General features: G+C 38.9%; 1 protein-coding gene across 10 annotated transcripts in view; it reads right to left on the bottom strand.

Moving 5' to 3' along the window:
* heph (polypyrimidine tract-binding protein 1 heph) overlaps positions 1–16,884 on the bottom strand; it is a 110,729-nt gene that overhangs the window by 15,430 nt on the left and 78,415 nt on the right. For 9 of the 10 annotated variants that reach the window (XM_065299478.1, XM_065299475.1, XM_065299474.1 and 6 more), the window contains one exon: positions 1,021–1,116. In XM_065299478.1, the coding sequence (XP_065155550.1) occupies positions 1,021–1,116 (96 nt within the window). Of the gene's footprint in view, positions 1–1,020; positions 1,117–10,190; positions 10,309–16,884 lie in introns of those variants that run through there. The other variant, XM_065299481.1, reaches the window with a different exon arrangement.

Genomic DNA, 16,884 nt, shown 5'->3' with positions numbered 1-16,884 from the left:
CAAATCAAGCAATCAGAAATCGACATCGCATCTATACGAGTTTCTGGAGCGCGCGTATTTTCTTTTCTTGTTTATTTTTAACAACATATCGGTTATGTAGAACGCGCCATTCATTCCTCATTTTTCATTACATCTATTGTTCGATGCGCTGCTCGACGCTGCGATTAAAAAAGTTTCCCCAACTTTTATTATACGATACGCTTTTATTATTTTTCAATAATCTGAAAAGTCTCTTAGAAAATAATAGCCTCAAACGCATTCGGCACTTACGACGCCTCGCGTTTTATGTGAAAATTGCATTTTGTAATTCAACTGCAAGAATTTAACGCGTGTAGTAAAACGTAAAGTTGCACACTTGAGAATTTTTTTGCGATCATTTTTCGCAGTGCGCTCTGCTTTAAAATGGCCCAAAACTAACCTAAAATCTAAAACTAAACGATTTCATTGTTAGCGTATAGTGTAGAGCGTGTAGAGGGGAAAACGACTTCACCTGAAGTGGCACGTAGAAAGGGGATGATGAATATAAGAGGGTGCGCAGCGAGAGAAGCGTCGCGCCAAGTGTAATCAAAATGGCCTCATTAAATATTTAAACAGCGCGCACACTTTTTTCTTCTTTTCCTTCGAGTTGGTACTTTTTCTTCCGCGTTCTACATCTCCGCTCTCTCCGCAGCGCACCCCGCCCTGACTGACTGACTCCGCTCGACTTTTGGCATCGTCATTTCTCAGGACGATTTCGTGAAAATTTTTCACTTTTTGCATAGCGAGGGGTGGCAAACAAGCGCGCAATTGTCAAGGAGTCACAAGTTTCACCAAAATGAATATAACAAGCGCGCCAGCCACAAAACAAACGTGACAAATTATCTCTGACATAAATAAATATATTTTCGATGAAAAACTTTCAAAAAATAAAAAATATAGATTCAAAATCTAAGTTCAGGTCAAAAATAGATCAAGTAAATATAAAAAAGCGACAGATCAAAGTTTTCAATTAATTAAGAGATGTTTTTTGTGGTTAATTACCTTTTTAGCGCTCTCCTGATTGTTGTTGTCCGTATGCGGTGCGGATGGCGCCATCACGGACACGTTCGACTGCGACAGCAGTTCGTCGCTTCCTCTCTGCAAGCAAAAACAAAGCGAAAAAAATGAAGAGGATTGAAAATTGTTCGAAAAAAGTCAGAAATGTTGAAAATAAAATTATATAAAAATAAAATTAAAATAACAGTTTTCAAGATACGTATACTAAATTCAGAAGATGCCGTTTCTTTTCAGTTGCCAAAACAACCCCTTGGAGTGTCGTTTCGTGGTCATAAATATCGCCATCAATTATTCACACCACACGGGCGCAAATTAAATATTTACCAAGAAATTTACCCGCGTCGCAAGGTATTACCGCGCTATTGCACACTAATGTTCGCATCGCGTGTGTTGAATGCATATAAATTCTTATCACAATTTGAGTAATCATTGTTTCCCATTTGGACGAATGCCCGAATTAATAATTAACCCATCAGTGAGAGTATTCGTTACGACTTACAATATCGACTCTTGACAAAGAATGTATTATCATAACAAAAAGCGAGGGGTAAATCGAATAAATGTATTTCCTTTTCGCGTTTCGATGAAATATTCAGTTGAGCATGAAATATTTCGTCGGGAAGAAAAAAAAACCCGTTAAAATACGTAAAACATATGATAAGGGTAGTAAGGCGTACGTAGAGGGGTAGTAATAGGACCATTGGGGTTGTCTCGAGTTTTCTTCGCACGCATGTTGCGCCCGTGTGTGTTTATATAAGCGTAAAAACATGCGAATGTGAATTTTCACATTTTTGCGTCTTGCGGGGCGAAAATTTCGTGGGTAAAGGAACGCAGAAGACGTTTTTTATTACATTCTATTAAAAAATTCCACAGCGAGAGTGGGAGTGGACTCTCACATTTATTTTTATATTTACCGCCCCGAAATAACGTAAACAAACTTAACTATTAAAATATATACAGTGTGTTGAGATGTTCCAAATTCATTCAAGCAGAAATTATCTTTGTTTGCAATGTGTGTCGGAAATTGGTTGAAACCGTGGGAAATTCGACACTAGGTCGTCGCAAACAGCCAAAACTCACGAAGGCCGCGCCGAACAAAAGCGTTGCTTTCGAATCACTCGAAAGCTCAAAGGTGAAAATGCGAATTTTCCGACCACCTCCGTGCCTCGGTCGTTGGCCTGAATACTCTCGCAGGCGTCGCGCTGCAGCATCTGGAATTTTGCCATCCGGTGAATCGTTCGAGTGTTCACCACCGGCAGCAGCAGCAGCAGGTGATTATGCAGCCCACACACATATACACGCACTCTACTGCTAGGGAAAATGTAAGACGAATAAAAGAAAGAAAGCACGAGTCACAAAGCGCGCAAAGTGTGCGCCAAACAAATAACAAGCACTAAGCGCTAAGCAGGAGTGCTGAATACGAGTGGAAAACCTGATGCAAGAAGGCAAACGAAGACGGCGAGTGCAGGAAAAAAAAAACGCGTAGAAGTGAAAAGTTCAAGTAAAAAATTGCAGAGGAGAAAAAAGTTGAACATAAGCGCACGCAGACCCGAGAATAGAGATGAACACAGTTGCGGAGAATGAAAAACGAATAGAAACACCTAACGTTTTCCGGTGGAAAACTCGCAGGAAGAGAGCCAAGATGTGCGAAATACTCGTATGACTTATGTTCGCACAAAACAAGAAGTCAAACCAAAAATAGTTTCAAAACATTTTTTAACGACGTTCAAACATTTTTCATTCAGATTTCAAAAATAACTTACTTCAAATACAATTAAATAAAAATTTAACATTATTGACTGTAAATCTACGAGTATAAGAGTAAAAAATTTCAACAAATATATTTTTACACGGCGCATGAAAGCAGAAAACGATTGAATTAAATATGCGCAATATGTGAACGCGCCCCTTGCTCCGAACACAAAACAACAAACCAAAACAAAAGAGTGCAAAGGTGAACAAAAAATAGAATTTGCACTATTTTCAGCAGTTTTCATAGAAATTTATTTACATTTTATTCGTGCGCGCTCGGTTTCAACGCGGCATAACATTAAAAAATTAAAACGCATTCGCAATGAAATCGTATTGTTTTTTCGGGCTGAAAATTGCCGGAAAAATCGCGAAAAATCACCAAATCACACAATCAATATGGCTTTCTGCTTTTATTTCGCGGAATTGCAAACACGCCAGACCACAAACACACACCTGACATAACCGGAATTTTTTTTAATATAAAAAATGTTTTCATTCTGTTTTTATTAATAAAATAAACTAAAGTAGAAAATAACAGCGTTCTGATGCGAACTGAATGTGATTCAAGATGGCGGCGCAGTGCAAACGCGTGCACAGAACAAAGAAATATTAATCTTTTAAAGTGAACACTTTATAATGCGCTTCAAAAAAGAACTTTTCATAAATTTTAAAATTCATATAACCAAACTATCACTTTTTGTGTATTGAAAGAAGAAAAAAATTGATGACGACAAAAAAAACATTTACAAAGCGTAGAAGACACGACCATGTGTATTACAATGTCCTGCCATTTTTCATCCCCTGCTGCCATCATTCTCTACCCTCCACTTCTTCAGCCAGCTTTTTTATACTTATACATTTTCGTATTTATAAACCTCATATGTTAGTATCCCTTACATATGTCTTTCCCCGTGCGGTATAATACTTTCAGCCCCGGCTCTCGGTTCAGTTTAAGCGAAGTTACCTTCTTCCCTTGGTAGCGACGGTGCGCGAGAAGAAAAGAACAGATAGGAAAAGGTAAACTCCTTACATTTTCCGTCCGCAGGACGCACGACTTTCTCCACATTTCTTTTTCCACCTCTCTCTCGTTCCCAACCTCTTTTCGGATATGTGGTGGAGGCGCCGGGCATTCTATAGAATGGCATAGAAAAAGCTCAATGGCGTGCCTCGCCACTAAAGGCCTAAACTCGCGCGCGCGAGAATGTGGTGCGCGTCAGGATATGGATCCACCGGTCGTGTTTCACTTCGCTGCATTTTTCTTTTCATCCCCTATCCACACACGCATGTACAACGTGTACACAAGTTTCTATATAATATCACAACCACATAATACTAACCATTAGCCATCATCTCAATCGTTTCCTTAATTTTTTTTTATAGCAAATTAGCGAAAATAAAAAGGAAAACAAAATGATTTATGATTTTCGATTTCTACATTTTCCGACTGAGCCGACCAGGCACCGAAGCGCGAAAACACCCAAGAGGACATCCAGGGACTCGACGCGTCCTTTCAAAATCAATGTTCGACGAGGTAAATAAAGCAAAGGGTGATAGTGGAATGGGTCCAGCAAAAGACGAGTCAAAACTCAGCGAATAAAAATTTTCACCTTTCAGCGTATTGTTCTGAAAAATTCTTCATAGTGAATATTACGCTTGTTACACCCAACAATTCACAGCGTGACTAAACGGTGGAAAATCCTGCGACGCGTTAAACACGCACGTGCCGTCACGTGGCATCACACGCGTCAAGAGATAATTCACACAAATAATCCCGAGCATTATAGGCCGCCAAACTTCGACACTTGAAAAGAAAAATAATCACATAATAAAATTCCAACCTTAAAAAAAACGTTTTTTTTACTCACGTTTTACGCGACGCAATTATTTTTATGCGACGACGAAAATGATGAAAACCCACACTCCTCCCTCGCGCATATTTTTTTTCGTCATCGTGCAGCCGAGCCGAAAAAGTTTGAAATGAATTTTTCCCTAGCGACATAACTCCGAAACAATTTAGATATTTTCGACTACAAATTGATGTGAATTTAAGGAAGAGCGGCGCCACGAAAAAAAAACGCAAGATAATCATCGCATTCCTGATGAGTATTGGAAAAATCTAGCACAAAAATGTTTCCTTCTTTAATATAAACCCGGCCCCCCAATTCACTTTCTTTAATAAAGCTCATCCCGGCGGAATAAATTTAATTTAAAAATTGTATTTTACGATTTGTAAGCTTTTCTCTAAATCTTTGAATGATATGTGTCACGTGTGACACGTGTCAGTAACAGCAGAAGATAAATAAAAAAAAATCGTCGTCCCTGCCCACCACCACCACCACCTTTAGCGCCGAGGGCGCTCGAGATGAAGACATGTCCCATGCGTTGGCATATGACTAGATTTAATTTCGCGGAAAATAAATTTCGACATGCACGCAGCAAAAAGGATCGTCGTGTGTATTCTGTCCGTATCTCGCCGGCACTGCCGCACACAGTCGGATTTAAACGCTCCGAGCGAGAGAGGGTGGCGTCAAAGCGTCTTTGCCGCTGCGAGATCCAACGCAAAATCAAACGCAAAGGTAAGCAAAGTAAGCGAAACCAACCGGCGCGTAGGAGAAAACGGATGCCGGCGTGTGTGTCTCAACCGCCTCTTCGCTCTCTGCCTGCAACAACGCCAGGTAAACGCAGAGAGAGCTTCGAGTATTTTCAGCTCGATTACGATCGTCGTCGCAAAGTCCTTTTCAGCGAGGAGTCGCAGAGCCAAGTCAATATTAATAGTAAACACAAATCGCATTAAATTTACAAACTTGACAGATAAAATAATTTCAATTTAAATAAAAACAACACCCTGTGCCTCCGCCGGCCGAGCAAAAAGTGAATTTTAGTAAGTAACGCGCAGCGAGCGAAATTTCTCAAGCAGCTTAAAACATGATTACGAATGAATATTCAATCTAAACACATAAACACGACGACGACCAAGGACGAAGGACGAAAAGGACGCCGGCAGGACGAGAGGTCCTTCGTGCCGTGAGCGCGTCAACGATGGAAATTTATACGTTTTCCGTCTTGCTTCGCTCGACATTTCGTCCGCGCTCACAGCGTGAAAGGACACACACAAACGTGTGACGCGCGCGTCCGTGGCGCCTCCACCAAAAGCGCTCGCTAGCAATATATAGATATATCATCATCTTCCTTTAGAGGCGCGCTGGCGCTCCGAGCGGCTTACAATGCTTTCAATTTCTGCTCGCACGTGTGTATCCAACACCAACGCGCGCGGCACAAAGCGCAGGTACTATCAATATTTTGGTAAACATCCGAGTATTAACGCAAATGCTGCAGCAACAGCGATAAGAAAACACATAATGCATAAATACCATTTCTACAAACATGTTCTTGTTGCTACAATTTTCTATCAAAACAAAATCATTTTTAAATTACTGTAAATTGTAAAACTTTAATCGTGTGTGAGAAAATGCAGAATTTTTGTTATTTTAAATGTTTATAAATTCGTCCATCGATAAAACTCGATAATGATTGAAGTATAAATATTAGAAACGTAAAAAGTTTCCATTTCCATAGAGAAATTATTTTAAAATATGTCTTTCAATGTTCCTAGACTTTTACTTATTTTACTTATGTCCCCTGATACAACACCGCAAAAACTTTTCGACATTACCATGTAAAACAATTCAAGAACTAATTTATTGGAAATAAAACTCTCCACTTAAATAACAACAAGCAAGAAGAAGGAAGCAAGGTGTTCGCAAGGCTTTTTATTTTGCCATCATAATTTTCGTTCTCAAGGGGAAAACTTTGGGAGAGTTTTAAGTGAAACGACGATGATTATAACGCGCGCGGCGCGCGTGCTAACTGTTTCGCCGGCGAGGAAAATTATCGCCTGGAAAATTGTTTCGCACGTTCTTTGAGCATACATGTTTCGGTTTTGCGTCACGCAAAACTGTTGCTTCGTCCACCCTTCTTTTCCGCTCGGCGGTGGTGGCGAGGCGCAGCAACAAGTATTACCAAAGTTTCAAACAACTCTGCACCAAAGTGATATAAATATAAATAACCCGGCGACGGAGCGTGCCAGCTAGCAGCACGCGATGCGAACTCGGCTAAACGGAAACAACGCACGAGCGCGCGCGTGGGCGGGAGGGCGAAAAGCGGAGAAAAACAACGCGCGGATAGATCTAAATTGAAAAAGCGTCAGTGACACACGCAAAAACACGCAAACAATAATCGCATAAATAATAAAATATAAAAATGCCTTGTTTTTCTAACACAAAACCGATTGACTCGTGGGGAAAGTAACAACCAACATGATGTATAACTATTATTTACATCGCCAAATTAACATCCAAACAATTATCAATACAAAGAAAAAGAATTAAATTACAAATAAGAAAATCAACTTATTTTGCAATTTTTGTCATGTTCACGACTTTGTTTTAAAGTGTTAACCCCGTGAATAAAACACTTTAGTCACGACCATAGTCGTCCGTGTATAAAGTACCACTTTTTAGGTCTCCAAACTGTAGAAAAACTGACGCTCTATAGGTGAAAGTAGTAATAATAAATTAGTTTAAGCCTACTACTTGTACAAAAACTATTGTAAAAACTAAACGTGATTATAATAGTAGATACTTTCAAAGTTAGAAGCAAAAGATAAATAATTAATTGTCAATAAACAACAATTCTTAATTCTCCACCATGTTGGCTCTTAAGATGCTCAGGTGCGCATGAAATACAATTTTAATCATTCGAAAGAGAAACCCAACAACAAGTGCAATTCGTTTCGTTTTCTTCAGCAATAAATTACTTCCCAACTTTATACACTCGTACACACCACCCAATTGGCCTGGTCTAAAAGTTTGGTTTTAATCAATGTGCTCGAACAGTAAACACACACAAAGCATATAGATGTCAAAAAGTTATGACAAGAATTATGAAACGTAAATATCCTTCCCACGCGTTCGGGCTTACATTTACGATTTTGACAAGACAAGAAGTGTAATTAATTTCCGCGCAAGTTTATTCCACCTTCAAATTTAAATTCCCCGATCGTATGTAGCCAATACACGTTGTGTAATGTACTGGATGGAACTTTATCAATTAAATTTTGTTTCATTTACAACCACCCCACGCTGCCGCCCCTAAAAAGGAGCGCGCGCGCAAAGGTGAAATTGAAATTAAATGAAATGTAAATGTACGAAGGACGAAAGAAACACGGACGGCGCATCATATCAAGTGGGTAAACTGAGCTATTTATCGATGCCGCTCGCAGCAGCAGCAGCAGCGGCAAACACTCGCGCGCGCTGTTGACTTTATTAATAAATTGAAATTTTCAAATGCGTTTAATGCATTAGGGCTCAAAGACGAGCGAAGAGTGTGCGCGCGGAAACATAAACAAGCCACGGGTAGTGAGCTACGGGGAGGCGTAGTGGTGAATCGTAATGAAATTCGATGCGCGTATTGGCCGGACGCGCAAATAATTCGATACTTTAAGGGCTGCGATATAAATTATTACCATGGGAGGGTGTTAAAGTGCAATTAAATGAGTTTTTACGCAAAACATTACAATTCATTCGTGATATTAGCTAATATTGGGTGACTCTGCTGAATAATTTAAATATGTAAATTGGTTTGCAGTCGCTTTGATTGCTTATATCAAATTTATTTATTTTGATGTTTGTTATTCATCACAATTATTTTCTTGATTTTCACCATTAAAGTAAGTTTTTCTACGGTTTTGAGACATAAAAAGTGGTATTTTAAACAAGGACGACAAAGGCCGTGACTAAAGTACTTTAATCAATCTCCTGACAAAAACTCAATTTTAGCCACTTAATACTTAATTTTCACATTAAAAAATAGTTTCTTTTGGTAAATTGCAAGCAAGTTTAAAGTCATTAACACAATAAAATTTCCTAAGCATGTCGCTAATGATTTGTCTTAATTTTGATGCAAAGGTGTCCTAAACCGTGTCGCAATGCAGACGGAAACAAAGACAAGTTTCTTTGTTTCCAAAACGCCCTCCGGCGACCCAGCGCGCATTTTCCTCTCAAAGTGTGACCGCAAAACACCTACTACTACGCGCTTCCTTCTACTCACAAACAAATTAAGAAAGCCGACGCTCGAGCCGCCTCAAACGAACCATTAAAATCATTATCATTAGCAAAACGAGGACGAACGGTGCGCACGCCCCAAACTTGAATCAACACAAAAAATAATAATCCGAGAAAAGCACAAAAGACAAGTCAAACACACACAAATGAAATGCATTTTTAATGAGAGCGAAAAAATGACGCTTTTAATTAAGAAACAAATTCCACGCGCGCGCCCCCGAAAAAAATTAATCAATATAATAGAATAACGTAAGGACTACTTGCAAATTGCAAACATTGAATACGCGGATGACAATGAGCTGAAGATGGACGGAAATTAGACGAGACGAAAGAAAAGCGAGCGCCGCGATAATTAGATTTTTAATTTTAATTGGGAAATAATGACTTTTCTTTCATTTACAAGCGACAAAGCAACCGAATCTGCTTTATTGTCATCATCAGTGCGCGCAGAATGAAAGATTTACACGATTTAAGACTTCAATTCGCGTCGGCAAATAGAATTTATTCAAATATGGTGCTTTTTTTGGTTTGTGCCAGTCTGGCCGGTTGATATATCTTGTTTATAACATGTCTAGCTGCTATATAAACAAAACACCGAATCGAATTCGCATTTGGCGGCTCAACTTGTGGTTGAAATTGATAAAACTCACGATCAATCACTTTCGTCGATTCGATTCACGCTCGTATTTGCAAAACACAAACACGCAGAGCGAGAAAAAAAAACAAAAGAAAATTGTTTCGCCGGCAGACAAACGTCTTCAACTCTTCAACGCGGACGCGCCGTGTGTGAAAACGAGCAAATACGAATCGAAAAGTGCCATGTGAGATGTGTTTATAAAAATTGCACAAATTGCATATTGAAAAGCTGGCAGATACCCATAGGGAAAAGGAAAACACAATGAGACATAAATGCCGATAGACATTCAACGATATTCAAATATATTCCAGGAATTCAAAAGAATTCCAAGCGCGAGAGATTCAAAGAAAGCCTAAATATTCTATTTATAGATTGACGTATGCATGTCTGCTGCGTGTGTTTACAAAACATGCGAAATAAAAACAAAACGTGGACAGAAAGTCTTTGAAATTGGGAAATTCGTCTGCACCACAAAGGAAAATAGATGACAGGATGTGACGAGTAAGCGAATAAACGCCACAACCTTTTGTTCCTGAAATTTCTGACGTATTCAACAATTTCCTTTCTGCTGCAAGACAGTTTTTTGCCATCACAAAGCATCATATCAAGTTGGGTATGAAATTAAATACAAACTAACCACTTACATGCAAGTATAAACCTCGAAAAATCCTTATCACTTAATTTCACTTGATAGAAACGTTAATTTTGACTTGAGCCGTTTTGCCATCGTGCGAACCGCGCGCGTAAAGTAATAAGCATGCACTGAGAACGCGCAGCGTGTGCAAGTACAAGTTCATAACCACAACCACTCGTAGTCGATCTTGAACGATCGCAAGACGACAAGACAACCGCGCGCAGCGCGTCCAAGTCATTGAATTCAAACGACCAATCAAGAAACATCAAGGCCCCACAAGCGTCAAGGTCAAAACCGTCTTACCGGCTGAAATCGGCTTTTTAAATTCTAAGCATTGTGAAATGTCACATCGTTATCCTTTATCAAATCGCTGCAAAACCAACGCCAAACGGAGGAAAATTGTGACCCTAATCTATCAAATTATATATAGTCAAAAATGTCATCGCCAAAGGCTTATTATAAGATAATTAATCAAAATTCAAAATCATTGCATTGGTTGCAAAATGTAACTTTTTTACATTTCTGCATACCCATGCGTTGTATGTGTTTATAAAACGACCAAGCCAAGTTAACTCGAAGGCCATCCTGTCTTCTCAACCAGAAGGGTTAACACACTTGCGCACAATCGCACATTGCACTTAAGTCTATACTCAATTCACGCAAAATAATCGATTTATAATATTACCATTACCAATGATGCAAAGTTTTCAACATGTAGACGAATGAACTCACCTGAAACAAAAAAAATTTTTGTTAGATGGTTACAATCATTAACAAACGAAGACATAAAAAACATTTGTACATTATGAAATTTCGGCTGTGGTAAAATTACCACGGAAGTTACACAGTGAGTTTATCTCATCATTGTCATCATATTTCAAATGATTACACGCTGACAATCTCGGCGCTAGGTAAAGTCAACGCCCAGAGTACAAAGAACTCTTCAAGGCCAAGAGCTAAACATACGCGCGCGTAATTACATTTACATTAAATGCCAATTACGCGTAAACATCCATCGATCGCACCGCACGAGACACAAAGCCCGACTTCGTTGGTAGTAAGTGTGCTAGAAACGAATTTCATTTCATTTTCATTCACTTCTCAATTCAATTCAATGCGGCATTTTATCTCTCTAGTGCAAAACTAACAAGAAATTAATTTATTACCGTATGTTATGACTGTGTACATCTTCTGTATGCATATGAATGTGATTGTGTGTGTGTGTGGAACGCTAAACACACGAAATTATTATAACATAAACTCGGTGTTTGCTCGAAATAAAATAAACCGCGGCGAGCGCGAACTTTCGTCGATTGGTAGCGCAAACATTCCCATACGCACGCTTCGCGCCCCGCTAAGGAAATAAAGCAAATATGCAAATACGCCAGCCAGCGTGCGGCTTCGACGGCGGCGGCAATAAAATAAGAAGGACAAATAATGGCGGCCGCCATTAATCCGGCCCGGATATGTGTGGCGCACGCCGTGCAAACACACACAACAGCGACGGCGGCGCGAAATCAAATCAAATCATCAAACATACATCGGTGTTAAATTTATGTTCGGCCAAGAGGGAGACATACGCCAGAAACAAGTTTATGGACATAAAGACAAGCTCGTCCATCTATTAAATATTATAATAATGGGAAACTTCTGTCCATGACTAAATTACTAATTACTTTGTTCTCATTTTTTGTATAAATGAAAGAAAGCAACTTTTGAGCCATCTCAAGGTGAATGATGATACTATGAGGATGATAGAAACTTCTTGATAACTTTCATGCCCAAATTTACGCACTTCCAGTTAAATTTTTGCGACAAAACATAACCTATCCACTAATTTAATAAATAATCTATGTAATTTTAAAGTTTCATCAATATTCCTTCAGTAGTTTTTGCGTGAAAGAGCAACAAACATACAAATCAACAATATTCAGTTAAATATGAATTAAGATCTTCTCCATGAATTAATACATCTATACCACTTATTTTTTCCACTTATTTCACATTCTTTATAAATAAAACCAAGAAAAAACTCGCATTTCTATAGTTTGCAATAAGCACCAAGACACCAACTGGTCGCCGATCGTTCCAAATCCCACCTAGCATCTGTCGGTCGGCGACAACAAAAAGCGCTTTTCAAATTAAAATTAAAATTGCATCTCGAAGAGGATGCCTAGAATGCAACTCCATACATACATAGAGCGCGCGCAAAAGAGTCAAGTCAAGATCAAAGCGCAATTGTAGCCTTGCGCAGCATAAAAGGACTTTTCTCATGCGCCGCGACCGTGTGAGTGCGATATGGACGCCAACAATAGCAGCGAGCAACAATTCCGCTGGTATGCTCGTGCGTCTAATGTGATCGCTTAACATCTCTTCACACACCTTGCATCTGCATACTAGTATAAAATATGCACAATAAAAAAAATGTACAAACATTTCATAATCCGCAAACTACTTGTAAGTACAAGTATGCATACTCGTATGTAGAATTTATATTTATGCAGGTATTATTCCGATTGCGATATTGATGCCTTTTATGTATGTACTATGTAGGTACAAGTGGAACACGAAAAAAAATTTAACAAGGATTTTGATATGTGGTGTACGCGCTTTTTGCGCGTCGAAGAGTTGGCGGGGCTTTCACCGAGTTTTCGCCGACAATCTGCGCGCACCAATCTAAGCCCCAAGCACAAGTTTTACATTTTCAACGGCGCAGGGCTTGTGCAAAGTGCTTCGCAACGAGCATTGAAACAACTGATAGAATTCCACAGATTCAGCTTTTCATACAACTACCAACATACAATGTGTTCTCACAATAAATCACAACTAAAATCTTTAAAATCAAATAAAATCACCACCAACTATTAGTAGTCTGCGTTAAAGATTTCAAAAAGTAGTCAAACTTAAATTGACTGTATATCCGCGTGTGTTGATGTTTGTTGCATGCAAACATTACACTAAGAGGAAGCAAAAGACAACATATGGCAAGCGCAGCGCAAAATGAAATTATCTTTCAGCATTCGCGAGCCGTGCGCGCCCGACTCTTCACTTCTATCACTTCATTTCTATTCTCTGCTGCTGCTCCTGCTGCGCTAATAGCACTAATATGAGTTTTGCGCGCCACCCCCCCGAAGCAAACTCGCCGTAAACTGCATTGCACGCGACTACAAAATATTCTAGCGTCAAATGCGATGTTCAGTCGTACACAGAAGGGATGATGCACGCGTGTGCATATATGTATGTTTAAATGTATGTGTCGTATAGTTTGTCCAAACAACAACGACGACGCCGACGAGCGCCGCGCAGTACGCGAGGTAAACACAAACAAAACGCAGCGTCGAAAGCTTCGAATGTGATTTCAGTCGGCAAGCCGAGAAAACAATCAGAAACAATCAAATTGTGTAATTTCGCACAATGCAACCACCCGAGAACTTTAAGCATATCCAATCGTAGGAAACAAAACGCTGCCTAAAATAACCACCAAGTTCAAACCAACAAATGTAACAAATAACAAACAAAAATTGTATATTAAGTATCCAGTGGCTAAACGGGAGTCTTTGTCAAATGCGCATGCGTAAACTCCACCCCGTGACTAAAGCCCGTTAATAAAGTACTTTAGTCACGGCATTAACTCTAATACCCGTGAAAAAACAGGCGCATTAAAGTAAAAGACGAAAAAATATGTTTTCGGAAAATGTACACATATTTTATTAAATATAATACCTGCATTATGTCCCTTCACGTTGCGTTTATTTCCTATTTTCATATTTTCAATATAAATAATAAATTACTCGCATGCCACAACGCCACCATCACCCACCGCCGCCGCCACACACAATAGCATCTACTTTCAACTTTATTTCATTACAATATCTATATTCCTAGGCACTCGCCGCGGCGCGTCGCATCGCAATGTACGCACAGTGCCATTATCGGCTCGCAGCAAAACCCACCCCCCAGAGGCGGCAGTGGCGTCGCTCAACTACTCAATTTTACTCAATATTGCCGCCGCCTGCTCGCTACATTCCATTAAAATAATACACCTGCACACGCCGCCGCCGCCGCCGCGCTTGCCGATATCGATTCGCGAGCGCTGGTAACCACCCTTCAAATATACAACTACCGACAATTTATCTATATATTGCTGGTGTCTGCGTTTTAAATAAATACGAGTACAATAACGCATTTAGCTATTTGTGCGATATGCGCCGTTAAAATTAAAGTGTGTATCGCGAAAGAGGATTAAATTTCCAAGTTGCAAAGTTAAAATTTCCACACAACTTGATTCAAAACTTGAGCTAACTTATAGTTGAGTTGATAAAGTTATGCTGCTCCAGTTAAGTACAAGTCGTGTTGAGATTTATTTTATTTACGAAATAATTTACTAAATAACTAATAAAGTCAAACTTGTAAGTAGGTACTACCTATCTACTCACTTACTTTCCGGCAATAATTTCCGGAAACTTTCCAAATTAGCCAAAATGACCAAAAGTTTCTGTGTCCTTTCAGCGTCATTTTCCGAATATTTCCGCTTTCATTGCGCCAAATATTCATATACGCAGAACTATGAAAGCAAATTGGTGCTTATTCGTAGTAACACATTCGCGCATGCGCAATGCATACATATATCGGTAAGTTTCCAAACTTTTAAACATTTAATCACCCTCGTAAACTGGCTCATGTCTACATCTCACGAGAAATAAAAAGCTTACATTCTTCAGCTTTGTTGTAGCATCGCATCGCGTTATTTAGAGCTGCATTTAACGTCGAAATTGTGATTTACTAAAGGCAAACAACGCGCTGTTGCGCAATGCATTGTGAGTGAGCTGTTGCAGCGCAAGAGAAAACTGTTAAAACGCAAGTGCGGCGTGCTATTTCCGTTTCGTATTTTTGGATTTTATTGTTGTTTTATTGCGCGCAGCGTGCGCGTCACTCTTCATAAGTCACGACGTATTGGTTTCACATTTTCGCATCTTCAACGAAAAGAATAAATAGTTATTACTAGATTTGTAGTATAGAATTTTAAACGTAGTAATTACTTACTTAATTACTAATTACTTTTTGTTTCATCAACCAATCTAACATGAGCCACAGCCCGCTCATAAATTTCTCAATTTTATGTTAAAAAGAGAAATGCTATAATAAAGTACTTTAGTCACGACCCTGGCTCATCTTTCGAACTTTCTTTGGACTACAAATATTTAAAAATCAAAATTTGCCAAACTTTTCAAGTTTCAATTAAATAATTTTTAAAATTCTAAATTTGAGATTCTACGTTCTAAATTTTAATTAAATGATGTAAATATATAACTGCAATTAACTTCTCAAGAGCAACAAACTGCGGGGTGGTGTGTAGTGTGCCCTGCCATGTGAAACACACGCAGCAAACACAATAACGCTCATTAAAATAAAAACACCATAAAAGCGCGCGCTCGCAAACACGCGCACTTATTCTTTGCTCCACATTAATAATTCCACCTCGGCCAGATAATTAAACAATAGCGCGATGCGATGCGCACACTCGTTTTAATTAGTCGCGTTCGGGCGTTCGTCGTCGGTGGTTTAGATGCGCGCCACGCTTCGACGAGCGCACGAAATAGAGTCACGACTTTGAAAATAAAAATAAAAAACAAGAGCAGAAAAAACTACAACAACCTAAACAAAATAAATTGAGCAAATGTGCTCGGAATTTAATTAACTGAGTACTTGTTGTAGATGTAAATTTCGTTGTCGTCAAAAAGCGCACACACGTCCATTTAATATTTTCGTATAATTTTTCGATTGTTTTGAATCTGCGATTTTCTAAGGCTTTGCCGAACGCGTTACGCTTTGCAAAGTCCAAAGTGAACGAACGTGAATGAACTCCACAGCGCATACGCACGAATCTTCTTCTTCGTCTTCTTCCTCAAACGTCGGTTGCGGTTGTTCCCGTGCGAACAATAGACGCAGGACTTAATTGTAACGCATTAATTATGCTTTTATATTCTTTTATATAACATGTAGATTTTTTTCTGTTCGTTTAAATTAACCGTAGCGACTTCGTCGAGTAGACAAACGACTAAAACTTGTATTAGATGGGGAATATTATAAAATATAAGTAATTACCACGCGCACCGTGCGAGAAGGTGACGTGACGGTGGCGAGAGAAGAGAAGCAGGAAGTGGCCCAAAGTCACAAAGTCAACAAACCGCGAGAATTGTACTACCGAATCACAAAAAAGAAACAGAAACGAATCAACTCGTTCATTCAAGGCTACGCTATTCACACACACAAGAAAATATATATATATAAAAGTTACGAAGCGTAATTTCGGTCGGTTTCGTAACCGAAAATGAAGTTTTACGCATACCAAATTGTGACCTTCAACATAAAATAAGGCAAGTTCATTGAAAATACGGAAAAAAATAATAATTTTTAGCACGTTATTGTAAACATCAAATGATACTAACGCAAGAAACGAGTTAAAATTGATTTTAAATGTTTTACTATCAATGTCACAATCGCAGAAATAATCAATTTCTTCTTTTTCACTTTTGTTTTTCAAGAAATGATAGTTGAAATCTATATGATTCAGAAAATACTTTTCTACATTGCAATATATTGTTAATATCTCGAATATGAGTGCACAAATTCTTTTTGACGACTTACATAGCCGAAAACATAAATCCGTGCGCTACAAAAGAAGACAAATTCGCTAATGCACC

Source organism: Atheta coriaria, unplaced genomic scaffold (assembly GCF_025399875.1).
Source record: "Atheta coriaria isolate IRGN ID8LTWV9N9 unplaced genomic scaffold, Caltech_Dcor_3.1 hic_scaffold_3_pilon, whole genome shotgun sequence".
In the NCBI taxonomy this organism is placed as follows: Eukaryota; Metazoa; Arthropoda; class Insecta; order Coleoptera; family Staphylinidae; genus Dalotia; species Dalotia coriaria.
Note: the sequence above shows the minus strand (reverse complement) of the source record. Positions and strands in the feature narration are given on the sequence as shown.